Genomic DNA, 20,529 nt, shown 5'->3' on the forward strand with positions numbered 1-20,529 from the left:
ATTGTTCTAACAGTACTTTTCCCAACTTCACAGTACAAGGTTTTAAAAAATCAGGGTATTGTATATTTGGGTTGAATTGTTACTTTTATAAATTTACTTCAGTAAAAAGCCTGATTTTTATGATGTAGACGAAAGTAAGAATACAGATAGAAAAAATGGACACCTATCAAAAAATTCGAATTACCAAGAATCCTCTAGAACCAATAAGTACTCGGCCGACGTAGTGGCAAATTGAATAAATGGCAAATTGAACAAATGGTAAATTGAACAAATGGTAAATTGAACAAATGGTAAATTGAACAAATGATAAATTGAACAAATGGTAAATTGTACAAATGGTAAATTGAACAAATGGTAAATTGAATGAGTGACAAATTTAACTATCAATGGCAAATTCAATGAATGGCAAATTGAACACATAGGGAATTGAACGAATGGTAAATTGAACAAATGGTAAATTGAATGAATGGCTAGTAATGGCTAGTATGGCAAATGTATAACCTGCACAGCGGCCGCAACGGTTGCATGCTGCGAGGCGGCCTGCAGAGAGGCCCTCTGCACGGCGGCCAACTGCTGCTGCTGCTGCTGCTGCTGCGTGGGGCGCCGACCCCGCCCTGCGCCCCCCGTGGGCCCCGAGGTGGGAGCGGGGACCGAGGCGGCGTGGCCCGGGGGCGCCGGAGGGGCGCGCGTCCACTGCCCTCCTCCACCCAGCGAACCTGCAATGCCATTGTTACTAATTAACACAATATATGGGAATGCCAGTATTGAATGCAAAAGCTAGAATACAGAATATGGGAATGTCAGTTAAGTGCACACAATACATAATATTATATGAAAATGTCACTTAAGTGAACATGTCAGGTCGTTATACTTATTATTGATGAGTAGATGTTCTGCATAACTCTCACAAGCACCCAGGGCAATAGGCCCATTTTGCTATTACATATATCATGTTTTGCTTTATTCCCTTGCAAGTAGCCCAATAGTCCCCTATAATAAAGTTTACCAGGGTTTTCCTTGGGTATTTTGTCTCCTGATTCCGTGACTTGCTTTCAGATGATGTTATAAATATTCAATTATGGCAAATTGCCTGCATTGGCAATAATCATTTTCACATGCTGAATTATCAGCATCGGCAATATTTTATTGCACAATTCCACTGAAAGGCAAAAACTGCTAAAATGCGACAGTGGCAAATGTCAATAAGCTGATTTATGGCATAAATAACTAACCAGCAATCAATCGACTGGCAAACAACATCTCACTTAAGTCCTTTATTATTGTCATAGTTGTTAAATTGTTAAAAAATGTTTGTATCTCGCCATTAATGTTTTTGCATTGAACCAAAGTGCAAAAATACACCCATGACCGCACCTGATAAGCAATTTTCCTGTATTTAAAAACCTGCATTACAAAATTTTCATTGATTCTAATGTTAATGTGAACCAGAGTTGCCAATGCATATGTTCTAAAATACCCGCAAGCCGCAAGAGATTGAGAGATGTTCAAATTCTCCACAAGTTTCCTTTTTACCACCAAAAGGAAACAAAATTGTATTGAAATTAGCATTTATTTTTTAGTCATTTTCGGATTTTCTCTTTCGTTCGAAAGAAAACGAAATATAGTATGTTCTCATGATTATTGTAAATATTATTTTCCAATATGGTTGGATAATCAAAAAATGTCTAGAATTACCCCATTTGTTCCACAAAAAGTTTCTCCTTACATAAAACCCAATTATTGAAAATCAAAGAAATTCCCCACAATTCGGGGAATTCTCCACGAATTGGCAACCCTGTTGCGGATATTTTACACCATAGATATGTTACTCACGTAGACTGGTTGTGATGAATCAATAGATTGTGTTTATTGTGATGGTGTTTTATTAGATTTTTGTTATTTGTTTTTGGGGTGTTATGCTGTGTTACTAACTCCTTCTTTAGCCAACGTTTCGGACAGCTGTCCGAAACGTTGGCTAAAGAAGAAGTTAGCGCAACACGGCATAACACCCCAAAAACAAATAACAAAAATACTTTTGGCCGTGAAAATCTCAAATCATACCCGGCTTTAAACCAGGCTTAGACTTTACCATACCAACGTTTAACTTTCATATGAGAATCTAATTAGTAATATGGTTAAGGTGTAATAAGGAACTCCAGTGAAAAATATTATGGCTTAGAAATATCATATTTGCGTTTTATTAGATTTTAAACGACAATTTATAAATTCTATGTTCAATACTATATAACAAAACTTATGTATTCAGAATTGAAATTCAGCATTGGTTGATCTATATAAATATGTAATCGGATTACACATCTGCCCTGATGATGGACACTGCAATGCTGTCCGAAACGTGGGCTAAAGAAGGAGTTGGCGCAACACGGCATAACACCCCAAAAACAAATCACTATAACTGGTTTAAAGCCGTTTTAATCATACAAACAAAATGGTAATAAGTCAAGTTTTCAATGTTCGACCTTACGCACCGCGTTATATTTACATTGTGTTTGTATCTTTTCAAATTTTAAACCTAAGCCATCGCGCACAAACATCTAAATCTTAAAACATGTTTTACTTATTAACTCCCATTGTGAGGCTGGCTACATTTGCAGCCCGGAGAATTCGGGCCTAGCGGACAGCTGGCTACGTTCGCGGCCCTCGACCTTGGATGAATTTCATCTTTATTTATAACGTCTATTTGCTGATTAAAGACCAAAGTAAAAATGTTTTCAAACTACCCGGAGCCTTGTCTAATATATACAAAGAGTGTATCATCAGTATACTGTTTTTAATTTATCAGCTCAGCAGTTTTTGTAACACGTATTTCACGGAAATCTCTCATCCGAAGACACCACACACACGAAGTTACATTAGAGCATGCCTGTGTATTGGTCGCACCGCAGTCGCCTTTCGGTACGCATACGTGACATTGTTCGTTTACATATTCAGGTACGCATTATTTTATAATAGTTTTGGTGCTACATTCGAATTTTACATTGTCGTGTTTTATTTCTTGAACTTTATTATTTATACTCGTATTGCTGTTTTCGATCTCATCATAATTGTTTGAACTTTGAAGAATGAAGGCGTAAAAGCATATGCTTTAGATTCAAATTTTAATGATGAGTGGATAAGTGGGAGGATCCATTTTACTACTTAATTAACATAAATTACTGTTGAATAAATATTTTATTTTGCACTTAAAAATGCATAAACCAATACCGTTTTCTTTTTTTATCAAACAATTGTAAAACTTTGCAGACGTCACTTCGTCAAGGCGTAGCGAAGATTAATTCTCGAAAATTGATGACTTAATTATAAGACCCATCGGACACGGAGATATTCACAAGTGACTCGAGTTTTGTACGCATATCATATACGTCGTTCATAGATTTCCACCATATATTCAGCACATTGGATGTTTCGACTACGGGTTTGACGTCAGTCGCACGCCACTGATCTACCGTACTCTTTTAACAGAATAGTGTTGGAATATGATCTCAATGTAAAATTTACCAAAATGCATTTCGTAATCAATAGGAGGCAGCACAGCAGTACTGTCTTGAAACGCACGAGGGTTTGTTATACTCATTCTCTTTCTAAACTCTAGTACTGCCTCCTACTGAACACGGAAAAGGAATAGGCATCACGTAAGAAAGGATTTAGCGGAAAAGGCCTGGATTCAGGTTGAAAAAAAAGTCAATTTGATATCATTATATCCCAAATAAAATAAAATAAATCAATCTCATCTAGTTTCTTGGCAGCGCGAATGCCCTACAATTGGAAGATACTCGGAAGATTTTTCAATTTACATAGGGGTTCCAGGCTAATAACTATTGCTTAAAAAATAATATGTTATCCTTTCTGCTATGCATAAAGAACCTTGTTTCATTGTTTATCATTAAAAATAACAGTTTAATAAAAAAAATTCAGATACAATCAAGATTATAATTATTATGTATCTTTACTAGTTTTGACTGTTAAACTGTATCAGGGAGGGGGGGGAGACGAAAGCAACTTTGTCGGAATTGGATAAATATTATTTAATAATTTAAAAAATAGTAACATGGTAATTTCTTCTAAATGTAGATCGATCACCGAATATTTGTTTCTAGGATTGCCTAAATTATAAAGTGTGTGATATAAAAAAATAAAAACTTAGATATCGCCCTAACTTTCGTTTTGCGGAGTGTCTTTTATCCCCCTCCGGTGCGAGAGGGTTAAAGAGTTAAATATCGTAGCTTGTAAATGTAATCTCTGTATGCGATGGACCTAAGCGTAACCCTGAGTAATAATTACGCTTAGTACCGTTGGTGACACGAAGATTGGACATTTTAACTTTCATCAGTTTTATTTGAAAGCAGCCTTCAAAATCTAGTAAAGACCAACTAATTTGATGGATGAGAAACACAAAAATGGGTCTACAAAAAGGCAAATGTTCAGGAGAGCAGAAAACATGTATTTTTGGGTTTGATTTAACTTCTTCGCAAAAATACATAAATAAAGATTGAGTTCTAAATTCTATTAGTAAGAATTTTGATTTTTCTTTGTTCAATTTGCCCTTGACTATTAATTTTTTTATTTCAAATGAGGATGCCCATTGATGTTTGTGTTACCAAACATTTTCAGTTTTGGTGATAGGGTAAAGTATGTTTTTATTTTTTTTAAATACACATGATACGTCTCTGTGTTTCTCATCTTTCTAGAGACAAACCCCTACTATCAGAACACACAAAAAGGTAAGAGGCGATGTATTATTGTTTCTACATTTATCTACTTTGCTTCTTCTATTGAATAATGATTAATGATTAGTTATGGTTCAAATATTGTTACAATATACTGTCAAATTACCCATCTGGTAACGCATCTAATACTAATTTTTTCTTTAATTTTGAAATATTTTGTGTTTGTATGTAGAATTACTTTATGTTTGTGATACTCTTATGTTTGCTTCACTCAAATGTAAATTGTTAACCTAGATACAGGCTTAGTCCTAATGAGGTTGATTTTTATGTGAAAAAAAAAAGTGTTTTATGTATAGTGAGATGCAATAAATAAATAAATGAGATTCATTTCCCGTGGTATTTGGGAAGAATCGATTATAGTGAGTATTTCTCCATACTTAACTCAAAAACTAATTTGTACGCAAGGGCAAGAAGAGAGGATAGATCACCCAATGTTCACCTTAATAATAATAATAATATTGGACAATTTTTATAGCGTCGCTTTTGTGAGAAATCACCTCAGCTTCATATTCATCCATACATCTTCTACTACTAGTCTACTATTATAGCTCGCCACACTTATTTTTGCAGATGGCCAACATAGAAAATAACTAAATATGTTTGAATTCATAATTTGTACACTAGCATCACCAACTTTAAGTGTCGATCTGTATGGTCTCTATGGACATGGCCCTACTGATCTGTATGATCTTTATGAACATGGCCCTACTGATCTATATGGTCTCTATGAATATGGCCCTACTGATTTGTATGGTCTCTATGGACATGGCCCTACTGATCTGTATGATCTTTATGAACATGGCCCTACTGATCTATATGGTCTCTATGAATATGGCCCTACTGATTTGTATGGTCTATGAACAAGGCCCTACTGATCTGTATGATCTGGTAAGAGTTGATAAGTAGTTTTGTTGCTTCTGTAGGAAGGTTTCTTCAGACAGACTTGAGTTGTCTTAGGTGAAAAAAACCGGTGCTTACAGTCCTATTTATTTGACTTTTAAACAAAAAGTCTGAATCTAAATTGACACCGAGAAGTTTAACTGTTGTTTTCGGGATGATATCGCTGGCGGAAATAGGAATAGGTGAATCGTCTATGAAATGTTGACGTTTGTTTATGGCCGCCCAGAGAAACTCAGTCTTAGATGGATTCAGCTTCAGCTTGTTTGAAGACATCCAACGAGTAATTGCTTCTAGACATTCAGTCATACGGGATCTTGAGACTATTGATTTCGTTTGATTATTGATCTGTATGGTCTCTATGGACATGGCCCTACTGATGCACTTATTATAAAAATAACTAATAAGATACATTACAAGAGCACTAAAAACAAAAAATAATAATTTATGGCTTCATGAATGTTTTGATATGTAGAGCGGACGTACAGAGAAAGGAGTGTATATACTAATATAAGACAAGCAGGTGGGAAGATACGGCACTATCAAGTGAATAAAATGTTGAGCTGTAATTGAGATAATGTATGAATGCAAATTAAGCCCCTGCAGAGAAATGGCATGATGGAACCCTTTTCTGTCCCAACTTTTTCTTTTGATTTTCTCTAAAATAATAAATTGACCTGTCAAAACCAAAACCAACTTTTTTGTTTTTATTCAGTACTAACGTTTTATATACAACGAAAGTGAATTTTCGATTTACGTAATTAAAAATAAAAATGCTAAAATTAAAAATATCCCAAATGCAGTCAGATTCCTTCTATAGTAATTAAGGTAAATCAGAAGGTTTTATTTAAAAATATTTCATATAATCCTTGTCCAGCGATTCCGAATATTTACCAAAATGGAACATATTCCGTTTTGAAAATGGAACATATTCATAGTTTTCTTGACAGAAAACCTTCCAAGTGCCTAGCTATTAAGATTTTGTAAATATCATAGAGAATTTTGAACTCCTTTTAGATTAGCCCGTCGTCCCACTGGGTCAGTATAGGTTCCGTATCGACAAAAACCGGAGACCATGCGCAGAAAAGTAAAGTTCACCAAGGTTTGCAGCACAGCCATTGCAGGACTTTTCTGCGCAGTGTCTCCGGTTTTTGTCAATTCGGTACCGATACCGACCAAGTGGAACACGGGCTACAGTTTTGCAAGGGTAATTTTACAGTCGGTGGGGTTGCCACTGTAGTTGACTAGATATTGGACTGGTCCAACATAAAATCTATGTATTTGTTTGTACCAATGAAAAATTATTATCTTCATGATTTAATTTGGAGTATTAACAATTTTTTACATGAATAACTGAAAATTGAGTGGACATGAAGCGGATAGGAGAACGAGGAAGCAAAGTCGGAAGGATGAATTATGACATACAAGTGAATAAAAGTTGGTGGTATTACAAGAAGACATGGCGTGTTCAAGATAATCAAATACTCGACTCTGATCATATAGGAATGTGTGTACAGATTAATAAGACAAGAATGTGTAATAAAAATATTAGAAAAGTAGGTATTAATTTGAATGAAGCAATGAGTGATGTAAGGGAAAGTTATTTGTGCAGTATAATTATACATAGTAATGTGTTCATAAGGGTGAACTATACTTTACAAATGTAGGTTAAAACATGCTCAAAAATGAAAATATTATTATTATATTCCGTCATCCACTAATTATAAGTCATAACTAATTTCATCACCAACAAACCAAATAATTATCGTTTGAGTTTTTAATACTAAAATGTCATACTTAGGGGTGTACATATATCACCATCCTCTCAATAAGCACTATCCATGGGGTAAGGTATTATTGAGAGTAAATATTACGTTGGCATTGTTTGAGTTTCCAGTACCAAAATGTCATACTTAGGGGTTTATTTCTCTCAATAAGCACTATGGGGTAAGGTATTATTTTATATTTACAATTTGACAAATTATTTATTTATAAAGTCAGAGTTTACTATTCGTTACTCGATCCTATGAATCTGGTATTGATAAGTTAGCCGGGTTTTCTACCTATTCCGAATATTTATTTATTATAATGGATGAGAGGGTGGTGAAATACCCCCTTAGGTAAATTATAATGTTATGAATACAAATATTAGCAATGCATTCCACTGACACTTTTTATATTAAGTTTATTTTTTATCTATTTTTTTAGGTTCTTTAGTCTTGGTTTTTATGTTTTTATCCGTGTAAAAAAAATTATAGTGGTGGTATAAAAGATACAATTAAATAAATAAACAAAGCCCTGAGACAGGTGTTTGGTACTTATAAACCCCTAAAAGTCTATTGAACAGCCTTAATCATAATATCTAGTCCAAAAAAATCTTATTTGGGCATGAATTTAATTTTGAAAAGTGAACTCAAATCGTTTGTTGAGAATGAGACATTTACTGGCAGGTGTGGGCTGATAAAGAAATATGTAATATCCAGTTCCCAGTTGCAGATAGAGCTATACTACCTATTTATATAGCGAGCAATACAAGATTAATAATATAAACAAAACAACTCATGTCACATGGCACTGTTGACAGTAGACATTGATAACTGGCATGCTGTTTTATTACATTCAGAAATCTGTGAATAGAGCAATATGCATTTCTGCATACTGTTGGTAGTGGATGGTGTTTGTGCCGGGAGAGGACTTATCTAGTATGGGTTGGTTGTATATGGAACTCACCTTTGGACACTAGTAACTGGGAGTCCATCACTTTGTTAGGCCAATATTCCTCAAAGTCCGTTCCCGGAGGAAAGTAGCTTTTAATATCCGTTAAACTGATCACTGAACATGTCTCACTGGCGAAGAGCTCGTTGCGGATCCCCTGCACCTTGCAGCAGAACTTGAGGTAGGACAGGTCCCAGCCCTCCAGCTGGTCGGCCTTCAGCTTCAGGTTGTCCGTCTCCCCCTCGAAATAAAACAAGGGTACAAACTTCTGTCCATCCCGCACCGTGTACGGAACCACTGACTCCTTATTAATCCTAATGAAACCACACTTATCTTTGTTATTAGTCTTTTCGTGAGCTAACTTATTATAACAAACGTCCAAGAAGTTGTAGAACTCGTTGGCGTCGGAAAGCCGCACTACCAGGTCCTTCTGCGTGAAGAGGTCCCGGCCGAACTGCGCGTCGCAATGCTTGTTGTTAATGTCGTTGAGCAGCCGACTCTCCACGTCTGTGATGTAGTAGCTGCGGATGCAGGTGCAGCTGTAGATGTCCTGGTGCAGGTAATTGAGGTACTTGTTGAGCAGCTTGATCTCGACCATGCGCACGGCGCAGTACTTCTCGCCCTGGCGGAAGATGTAGGGGATGTGGCAGTCGCCCAGCTTGTCCCAGCCAAAGTGACCCTTCCAGCTGGCGTCATCCGGGAAGGCCTTCTTGTCGGGCTCGCTCTCCGCGGCGCGCCGGTCCACGGCGGCGCCTGCAACCCCGCCCCCCTTGGAGCCGCGGGTCAGAAAACCCATGATGCCCAGCTGCCCCCCGGGGCCTGCGGCCGCCGTGGACATTGGAGGCGCAGCGGGGCGCGCGGCGGCGGTGGCGGCCGCCAGCGCTTTAGCCTTGTTCGCTTCCACCATTTTCGCTGCCAACTCTCTGATTTCTGCTTCATCCGGACGTTCTACTTTGACTTTGACAGGAAGAGGGTCAGACATCTCTCGGAGTTGTGACTGGGAAGGCGCGTCGACCTCTACCAGGCTACGGTTGTGGACCACCCTGGGAGACACATCGCTGGCTTGGACTATTCTGTCGGATACTGAGTGAATGCCTATTACAATTGCACTTGGTTCATAACAATGGATGTTTATGGGATTTAGTCATGTAAGCGGAGTTCGCGCCACGAGAATACGAACATGTTGTTTACTTGCATGAATACTGGATCAACATTCACTGGGCCATTATTTACATGCCTACGGATGACAGTTCACCGACAGATCTCGATATGTCGTGTTAGTTTTACAGTGACATAATGAGAAACGTCAGATTTTGCGAGAGAAACAAGGGGAGTTTTTCAGCGCCGTCGGGATGAGTGGTTTTTGCCCTCATTTATCTCGGAGACAGCCTACGATGTAAAGGCGGAGGTCAACACTGGCGCCATATTTGTTTCACTTGATCGGTAAACCGCGAATACAGCACCCAGAACATCACCACCGATAACAGAAAACAACCTCCGCAACTTTTCACGTGTTCAATTGTCAATAAAGGCAAAAAGTATTCGTACGACCGCGACCAATTCACTTTACATTTATACGCCAGTTGCGATCGGCGCGCCGTGCAATACTTTCCGGCAAATTCCAAAATATTAGGCGCTAACTCTAGCTAGGGAAATGCTCGGACTGTTTCGTAGCTTCGCACAGGGTTCCCGTTAATACAGCCCTATTTTTCATCGTCGTGAGTCACTGTTAATCAAAATGGCCGCCGTTCGCGCTCACGACCAACCAGATGCTGCCATTTGGCAGTTGAAAAAAAACTACCTACTCACAATTCAGGTGTACCCTGTGCGAAGCTATTTCCCAAGGACTTTCATTTTGGGGCTCATTTCAACAAATTTAAACACATGATATCTCATTTCCACCCTCATTTTTTGATCATCTGGTACCCCTATTAGATTCATAAAATTGTCATCTTTAAATTGAAAGCTATTTCTCATCATATAATTATCCGGAAGATACGAAATTTAGTGAAAAACTAAAATTTTCAAAACTATTGTACCATCTTTCGTTGTACAGTTGTGAGTTGGTTTAGAATCTGTCGTAAGAACCTGGTATCTGGTGCGCTGTCGGGCGGCATACTGAGCGCTGAACAACGTAAATGACCCTTATTCCACATGGACATAAGGTAATAGGTATTAAATTCCTCATTCGATTTTCGCCTTTAATCTAAATTTCAAGGCCAGTTACCCTGCGTGCGCACGTTTATTACGGTACCGAGCGAGATAGCTGCTTACGTAAATAGACTTTTATAATAATTAGGTACCATTATATATCATAAAGTAAATTAATTTCGTTAAAAATAAATATGTATTATCTTCGTAAGTTTGTTTTTATTTTTATTATGAAATTGTTTTGAGTATCCGTGTGATTTTTTACTCATATTGATTTTTTTTAAATCGTTAACTGCAATTTTACGAGTTTGCAATAATTACTTAGGACATTCAAACATTTTAAATTTATTCTAAATAATTATTTTACATTTAACTTACCATTTTTGTTACATCATTGTAGCGATTTTTACTGAAGTAAATAGATAATTTACAAACTGGTGCCTACCTACTATTGATTTTTTAAATTATTTCTTATTTAATTATAAGCCTCTGCTTTTTTCTCCGTAATTGCAGTAAGAGATTCAAATTTAAATAAATGTTTTTATTAAATTCACGAAAATAAATAACTTACTTATTTCAATACCAAACCTATCCACAATATTAAGAACCTCTGTCTTTATGACGAGAGTAAACAAATGCTTGGACGGTAATTTTTTTCTCACTAGTAAAAATATTCAATTGTTCGGTTGTTGAAAGTATGTCCAAGTTTTGTACTTGTGATAAAGCGTCCTTCAAAGTTTTATTTTCCATTCAGTTTTAGATGCCATTGAAAACCGAGATTCGTCCAAGATTGATAACGTTTTTCAGGGCTATTAAAACAGACAAGATATAAATATTAAAAAAATAAAATCTTCCATTAGAATGGAAAGATGACAACGGTATAATTGATGTTACAAACGTTTTATTAAAAATACTTTTTGTTGTTGTATGTTTTACCCTTTACAATTTCACCCATCCTTGGTTTTTAGGTCAATTTTTTTTTTTTTGCTAACTTAACCTATTTACTGTGTTAAATACATATTATGAAAAAGGGGGAGGGGTGTTATTTCATTTCAATTTATCTGAAATAAATGTGATCAGTGGTTGCATGGCAACTCAGGACAGTGGCAATTCACAACAATATTGATAAGTGATTTGAAGTCATGAAAAGTGATAAAATAAGCCTATAAACCTAACCTAACGTAACCTTATTTTTTTGTATCACTTTATATGTATAACTTAAGAGTGAATGAAAAGTGATAAGAGTGTGTTGAATTTCTCCTGTCCTTCACGGTTACCGTTATTTAGTAATCATATTTGGACAGCGCTCTTGAGGTGATATTGCACAAAAATGGCGCTATGCAAACCATCAAAATATTATTATTATTATTATTAATGTTTACCTTACAAAGAAGTGTCGTTTAAAACTGCTTAATAAGAGTTAAACATACAATTTAAATAAAATAATACAATTACAATGTTAATTTGAAACCTGATGAATAATGTAGGCAATCATTAACTGGGAAAATTATGTTTTCCGAATATTCTCGATAGTAAGGTTTTTATCGTAACTCTGAATGAAATACTCTGTAAACCACTAATCAGTTAGATAATAGTATTTTTATATTTTTTATTATTTTCTGACCACGACCCGGCCTATGACAGTACCTGTTTGGTCATATAAGGGTTACATTTTTACTTGACAACGAATTTCACTTGGCAAATTCATTAATTTGCCCAGTAATAGAAATCCGTTTTCATTGAAATTACTATTTTTTCAAGTAAATACATTGGAGATAATTAGCATGCGTCATGATTCGTGATTGATGAAAACAAAACCATTATTAATGTTGCTAATATTTAAACTTTCCAAGCGATAGCCGTTAGTGGTCGATACTAAATTTAAATTAAATTTAAGAAGTGATAACATATTTGCGCATACCGTATACTTACTTAAGGCTTAATTATTTAATATTGCTTGTAATAAAAAACATACTCTGCACATCTCACTAGGGCATTCCTTATCAAGATGTGCAGCTTTACGATAATATCATTTAAAAAAATACATATATGCAAACTTAAAATAATAACAACATTAAATTTAAACCAAAAAAAGAAAAGTTTATTATATTACAAAATCTAAAATCAGTTAATAAAAAATATAACATTTAACCTTTAGGGACCGGGCACCTACCTGCATAATATGCAGTGTCGAAAAAGCGTGCCCGCGGTAAAATTCACTTCAATTGCAGTGTCGGCTTGTAAGTACATTTTCTGAGACAAAAAGGTTTATAAATACAATCATTAGGTATTACGGGAAAATCACTCATCATGTACTTTGCTGGAAAAACAATCCTTTATTTATTTGTGGTATTTTTAACAGGAACATGATTATCTCTAGGTAGGTATTTTACATTGAATTGAAGGAGAACTAGCAATTTACATTACTATCCAGAAACATTTTGATTAGTTAATATTGATTAAGTTTTGCTAGGTTAGTTCAGGTTAGGTTTAAGAACTATAAGAATAATTTTAAGAACACGACCACTAATACTAAATTACCGATTTTAAGTTTGTTATAGTGAAGAGCACTTGAAGTGAAATGTCACTAAACTGAAATTAACCTTCCAGCGGGCGCGTTGAGAAATTTCCCTTGAGCGGGCGCTTGTCGTAAATTTTACGTCATCAAGTTTTCTCCATGTAAGTGGTGTTTTCTTTATACAAACGTTAGGGAATTTCTTTAAGGATATGAAAAATCATAATAGGCAGTACTTTAAAAAAATATATTTGACTTTCTTAAAAAAAACGAAGCAACACTCTAAACATGTTAATATTTCAAAAAAATATATTTTATCGACCTATTTAGTCAGAATCAATATTCTCATCCTTACAATTGTTACAAACCACCTCAACTGAAGAATGGTTCTTGCATGTAAAGGACTGGCAACGGCAACACTTCATTTTCTGCGGAGGATATTTTCTTATCCAGCGCACATAACCGACAAACACCGCATTTTGGAAAGCTTCTGTTTTATTCTTCTGTTATCGGTTCAACTACCCTACCGTAATTCACTTTGAGAAAAGCATTTATATCTTGCGGTAAATGTTTGACATTTGATTTGACTCTAGCATAGCTCGAAGCTCGATGCTTACAACTAAGTCGCAAGAGTGGGGGAAGCGATAAGGCGCGTTTGTCGTAAATTTTACGACAGCGCGCCCGCTGGAAGGTTAAGTAATGTTATTATTACTAACAACATTCAAATGATTTCAAGTTATAATAAAGGATAACATAAGTAATGCGATGTGACCGTATTTTGTGATCCGAAAGTCAGACTATTCTTTGCTTAAATTTCTATTATGAAATTATCATTTCGATCAATATCAAATGGGGTGCCGATATACGATGTCACCGAGAACGAGAGAGACAGGGCGTTTGCTAAATGAGATTCAAAAGGTACTAGGTCAGTGACGACATTGATTTCCATTCAAATCTACGTTGAAGGCATTTCTAGTGCTTACAGAGATCGACAAACTTAACTTTGCAGGCTATAATAAGTAACTATGCCAAGCTACCTATTTTTTAATATCTACCAGTAGCTTTTAAAAGCTAGATATTTTTTTCTCTGTAATAAGTAAGTAGGTACGTACCGCGTGTCTTACTGGAAAAAAAACTATCACGTTCTGCGTCGGATGAGTTGAAAGCAACGGCCATCGGCCTCCTTCGTGCAACACGATTCCCGGGAATGGCCGCGGAAATCAAAACAAAAATAAGTCATTTTATAAAATATTTCCGTACTCTTACATACCGCGGGTACTGCGCGCATTATTCAAGTAAGGTACATATTTGATTTTAATGATTTAACAATCGCGAAACTAGATGTACGCGATAGACTCTATCCACCGATTACCAAGCTTGTCGGGACCGGGAGTAAAAAATTAATGTCATTTCGAGTTCAACTTTTTTTTCAATTAAAAACAAAATAAACAAGTTTTCACGTGTCGCTAGAGGCAATAGGGGTAAAATTAAATTATATCAAAATAATACACACATCAATACAAAAATTAAGAAAGATAAACATCATAATTGTGATTGTGGCAGACATATTATAGTATTTGTATTTCTATTTGAAAATGAACATATTTTCAATTACACTAAGAAAAAAAACTTGATAAAGTTTTTTAAATAAAGCAATTCTAATAACCAAAAAAATGTCTAATGTAATCGTAGCTTTACTTTTGTGAGTAATGCACGTGTTCGTACAACAAAACGGCCACCCTCATATTCAGGGCCTGCCCTATGCGGGCGCAATTGGAGCAATCCGCTCCGGGCGCCGAATTATCAAGGCGCCATGGCGCTGATATTAACACATACTTAACAGTGCTAACACATCACCCTTGAGATAATTTTTCATGTAAACGGCGCTATATAAAAATACAAATCATCCGAATATTATTGATTACAGTTATCACCTACTGAGGCGTCTACTGGTTTTGACAAGGGGACCCAATATTTAACTCGCGCCAGGCACCGTTTGGCTCAGAGCCGCCCTGCTCACATTTCTAATCTTAAATAGAACAGCTGACCGAGTGGGAAGAATTTATAATTACAAAGGTATCTTTATAAAAACATTTTGTGAACCATGTATATCATATGGCTCCATAGACATATGAATATTAGTAGACCTGCCCTAAGTGATTAAAAGCGTATTATCCCCACTCCCCATACCGGTTCCATTGAGCCGGCTGGGCTCGCATATGGCCTCAAGTGAAATTTGAAAACGTGACGTCATCATTCTTGTGCGAACTATGGTCGAGGCATCATCGGTTCATTTTACGAAATAACACGGCAAAATGTTGACTTGTACTATGAAAACTTGTAAAAATAGATGTGAAAAAGAGAATAAACCCAATTGTCGTATTACATTCCATATATAAGCATTATTTTACTTTATTTTAAGCATATTCACATCGTATAATATGAATGAGGCAAGGAGTGTGTGCCAAGACCGAGTTGTTTGGCGGTCCGTCCTCTCTGCCTACCCCTGCGGCGAAACGGCGTGATGGTTAGTTAGTTAGTTAGTTGATTTATTGACGAATCACAGTCAGCTTAACCCCCTTCGTTCTTCAACAGTTGATTTTACCCCTCGCCATTATCTTCTCGTCTATTAATTCATGTGTGCATATTTCGCTAAGTTTTTCGTGTATACTTGGACAGTCTGGAACATAAGAATGTGTGCATGAATTGTTCCTTGTTAGCAATCTAATTTGTTGTGCATTTCTCATCCCGTGTCTTTAATTTATTTATCAAATGAAAGTTGTTAGACACGAAAGTTTTCGATACGGGTATTTTTTAAGTTGGGTTGTGGAAGTCTCGCGTAAGTAAAATCGCGCTTTAGAAGGTTCTTGTTGCCGTACACTGTACAGTTCTAAAAAGACGTAGTGGGACTCAAGTGGAACAGTTACCTGTTTTTCTATGTCATCCGATACCGGTTGGTAGGTAGCACTCTTCTTATTTCTGAATCAATGAACTTACCTACAGTTGTAAAACATACGATATTAATACCTACCTACTTACTACTTCACTGTGTTATTTTTATACATATTAAATTATGTAATATTAAATACCTACAATTTCAAAAATACATAACCGTAAAAAATAGACTACTTATAATTTACAGATGTAATTCTGTGTTCCGATCCTATACCGCGAATCTTTGGGGGTGGATAATTCAAGAAAAACTCATCAGTGCCCCAAAAAATTACAGATGTATTATGTTTGTGTAGTATACAAAGCTTTTATATTATAAACAAACCTTTGTAATGATTTGAGATTTTCACGGTCATGGTAATTTATTTATGGGTTATTATGCCGTGCCGTGCCCACACGTCTGCCCTGATGATGGACACTGTAATGATGTCCGAAACGTTGGCTAAAGAAGGAGATAGTGCAACACGGCATAATACTCCAAAAGTATATTACTATAACACCTTTATTAAGTCTGTTTATAAGCCCAGAATAAAATAATGTATAAGGCCTATGAAAACTGCTTTAAAGTTCAAAATCTCCTACTTACGAACCCATTTTCGGTTATGATTTTATTGTATAATGTGGAAAATTAAGTTATTTACAAAATGATCGAAAAAAAATATTTATTCCTGAACATCCACAAAATAAAATTAAAGGCACTTTTTGGCCATGTTTTTTTCTTGCATAAATCAAAACAGGCGGATGGTGTTAAGCGGGAATTTAAACCTTATCGCCATCTACGTAAGGGTTGTTATTGATAGAGGCTCAATTTACAATACTACACGACATAGTGCATCGCCTTAAGATTAGGAATGTGAGGGTGGCCATTTTGTTATTCGAACAAGCTGCGATTACACTGGATAATTTTTATAACATTTTTTTTGGTAGGTAATCATAATTTCTTATAATGTTTATTATTAGGATTTTTTCTTATATTGTCGTGAATAACCCCAAAGTTTGCCGGTATGAGTGCGGAACGTGGTTATGTATAATTACTCAATTACATATAATATATTATTGTGATATCATGATAATAGCAACAGATAATAGAACAATATAACAATTCTCAAATTTCAAAGTTATTTTCATGTTCTGTGAAAGATTTTCAAGTGCTGTTATTATTTCAGTTCTGTCAAGCAACTAGCCTATAGTGACAAATTAACAGAACTTGAATAGGAACATTAAAATTTGATGAATTTTTCAAATTCTGTGAAACAACCCATAAATTTATTTTAGCACATAAATTTATTTTACATGTTATTATGAAGAAACCTTTCAGATATTCAAGCGACGTTCTCTTCAAAGAATTTAATGTACCTGCTTGATTTTCGATAGTGTTATATAAAAAAAGATAATAATGTACATATATATCCATACAATTTAAAACTAAATAAAAACAGTCGAACTTAAATATCAGACTAGAAGTAAGGGTACAAATTAAGTACCTTTTTGTTCCAACGACTAACACAGCGATTTATTTATCAAAAATTATTCTAGTACCTCGAATCGAATATGTAATAAAATCCCTTCACCTCTGAAACTGTGCAAATTGTCGTCCTTCGGTTCAAACATTTTAGGCACAAAAGATTCAATAAATTAATGCCACCTGATAATTTACTACGCATGCCTTGTTTTCTTTTCGCTTTTATTTCTTTCATCAGTATGTTTTTACAGTCGTTTTTCCCTTTTAATTTTTAACCAAAGGTGCCCAAAGCCGAATTAGTTTTATTATAAAATTGTGTGTACAACCAGTACAAGTATGTAATGCGTTAATAATTTTTATATTGCATTTGTGTAACGTTATATTATGAAGTTTTTTTTTACTAAATTAACTTTCCTTAACCTATTTTTACTGTAAATGCTTGGTGAAACTCAATCTTACTAATCAATTTTTAATCTGTTTATTAGCATAATTTTTTTATTGAAATCATATTTTTAAATAAATTATGTTTTATTGCGCTTTATTAATATTATTATTTGCATAGTTTATATGTCATAACATATTGTATTCATTATTATAACCTACCACTTATTAGGTAAATGCTCCTCCCATAATCTCAAGGTATTAGCTCAAACTATGGTGAGTAAAAGCATATAATATTTATAAGACAAAAAATGTACTAACCAGGATAATCAGTGTATTATATGTAGGTCAATGTAGGTATCTATGGTGGCTCGGCTCGGCCGCATGTGGCATATCTCTGAGCCAATGGCTCGCCAGCAGAGATGTGCTTTATTTCAAATATATCCATTTCAAATGGAAATGCAAAATGGGTATTTTCCATTTTGCATTTTAAATGCTTTTCTAAATGCATTTTCCATTTTAAATGCTTTTTTGCAACATTCTTCCTACTATCTCCACTCATCTTTTTTTCATAAACCCCAAATATCAGTCGGTCCTCAACCTCGCTATGAGAGATAATTTACATTTGTCAAGTTGCTCCCTGGTAGGAGCCCTGGCAATTGAGTGATACCTTTACAAAAAATACTGAACATGGAGCCATGACGCTGTAATATTAAATGTTAGATTAGCTTTTTCTATGTTTTTACGTTGGCAACATTAGTCCCGCGCAATTTTTTTGTGGTTTCATAATCTGTAGTGGTGTTTTTGGATTTACCATCATGTATCATTCAGCGCCCTTGAGGTGTTTTTGCACAAAAACGGCGCTATCCATCGTCGTCATCCAAGTGTTATTATAATGTTTGTTCTACATTGATGTCCATTATTAAATGACAAAATTGTTTAAAAATTCTAATTATTTTAATTGTTTGACCTGAGAAACCATTTTGCATTTTCAATGCATTTTGAAAATAGTAATAATAATCGAAAATTTTGCTAAAAATATTCGAAATTCGATGAAGTTGAACTTGGGACGAGGATCGGTTACTGTGGCTACGCCAGATGTTTTCAATGGAATTCTCGGAAACTCTGAAGGCCCTAAGAAATGTTTATTTAAGCCCAGGGTAATTTACTATCCAGCCCGTCGCCTTTTATTGCGGTCACAATGCACTACTAACACAATCACCAGGAACAAGATTACATGATAGATTAATGATGGCCTTGCCGATCGTCACAGCGGTGCTGCCAAGGTCTGTTATCTGTGTGAGGATTCTGTATCAGCGCTTAATTAGCAGCAGACACATACCTGGACGGATGACGAACCTCGTGCTGGCACTGTTGGTGGACACGGTGCACTCTCTCGCTGCAGCAGCTGGTCCAGTTTCTTCACCATCTAGGATTCTTGCTGCAGAGTCTCCATCCTCTATCTTCGCCGAACGTCACAGCGGTGCTGCCAAGGTCTGTTATCTATGAGAGGATATTATGCCAGCGCTCTATTAGCAGCAGACACATACCTGGACGGATAACGAACCTCGTGCTGGCACTGTTGGTGGATGCGGTGCACTCTCTCGCTGCAGCAGAGAGGTCCAGGTAGTTTTAAATTGTATGGTCCAGTTTCCTCACCACCTAGGATTCTTGCTGCAGAGTCTCCATCTTCTATCTTCGTATCACCTATTCCTGTACTTCATCACCTGTTCATGTACTTCATTTTATTTAACTTAATTTCACTTACTTTTGTAATATTTATATTTTGTAATACCTGCATCAACTGTAAAGCGCCCCTGAGGTGATATCTCACAAAAGCGGCGCTATACAAATTATCCAATAAATAAACAAATAAATAAATTGGTTTTTAGAAATGCTTTTCTAAAAACCATTTTGCATTTTGCATTTTCAAATGGAAAAGTTTTGACCCATTTCCATTTTGCATTTCAAATGGTTTTGGGTACCCATTTTGCACATCTCTGCTCGCCAGCTACATTATTTAAAATCATGATGAAAGAGAAAGGGGACTTTTTGGCCCGGAGCTCTGTATGGCACTATATCAAAAAGTCATATCGTGTACGTGCAATCTCCGGGCCGAAATCCGCTCAGTATGAATATGGGATGAATTCAGACATGGAGTAGGATAGGTAGTATGGCTCACGGACATTGATCTATACCTACAATGTTCACGGAGGAAAGATTCTTCCGTGGACTTGATTTTGTTCGGAGTGTTATAGAAAAATGCATACATAATTCTATGTTATTTCAAATAAACATTTTCAAATATTTATAAAATAACTATTTTATACCTATACGTAAATAATTTTTAATATCCTACTCAATATTAAACAAACCTTTATTGAAATTAAAAAAAAATGCCTCTATTTACCTACATTATTTTGAATACCTATGTAGTGGTACGCAACTACTTCATTCGAACGAAATTCTAGAAGTCTCGATTGTTCCAAACAAACTTCTTGGATTTTCTTTTATTTATTTGTTTGGAAAATTCTACATAGCAACCAAATTGTTCCAGAAGCTTCTTCACCTTTTAAAATCGACAGCATGAAGAAATCAGTCAGTCATCAATCTGCCATCAGTTAACAAGGTGCTCAACGAGTGATAATCTGCGCACTTCACTTGCGCGAAGGACATTCTTCCCGGCTCTCATCATGGACTCCATCGGG

General features: G+C 35.7%; 1 protein-coding gene across 4 annotated transcripts in view; it reads right to left on the reverse strand.

Moving 5' to 3' along the window:
- Window positions 1-10,079, reverse strand: part of LOC149425668 (uncharacterized) — a 42,575-nt gene extending 32,496 nt beyond the window's left edge. For 3 of the 4 annotated variants that reach the window (XR_016303414.1, XR_016303413.1, XM_089641048.1), the window contains exons 1-2: window positions 8,376-10,079; window positions 502-716 (exon numbers count right to left, since the gene is read on the reverse strand). Coding sequence is in view for 2 of the 4 variants with exons in the window: in XM_089641048.1 (XP_089497174.1) it covers window positions 502-716; window positions 8,376-9,342 (1,182 nt within the window). In the remaining 2 variants the exon portion in view is untranslated. The remainder of the gene's footprint in view (window positions 1-501; window positions 717-8,375) is intronic. The other variant, XM_089641066.1, reaches the window with a different exon arrangement.
- Between the last annotated feature and the right edge of the window lie 10,450 nt (window positions 10,080-20,529).

Source organism: Hesperophylax consimilis, chromosome 2 (assembly GCF_061612785.1).
Source record: "Hesperophylax consimilis isolate HC1 chromosome 2, BYU_Hcon_1.0, whole genome shotgun sequence".
Classification (NCBI taxonomy): Eukaryota; Metazoa; Arthropoda; class Insecta; order Trichoptera; family Limnephilidae; genus Hesperophylax; species Hesperophylax consimilis.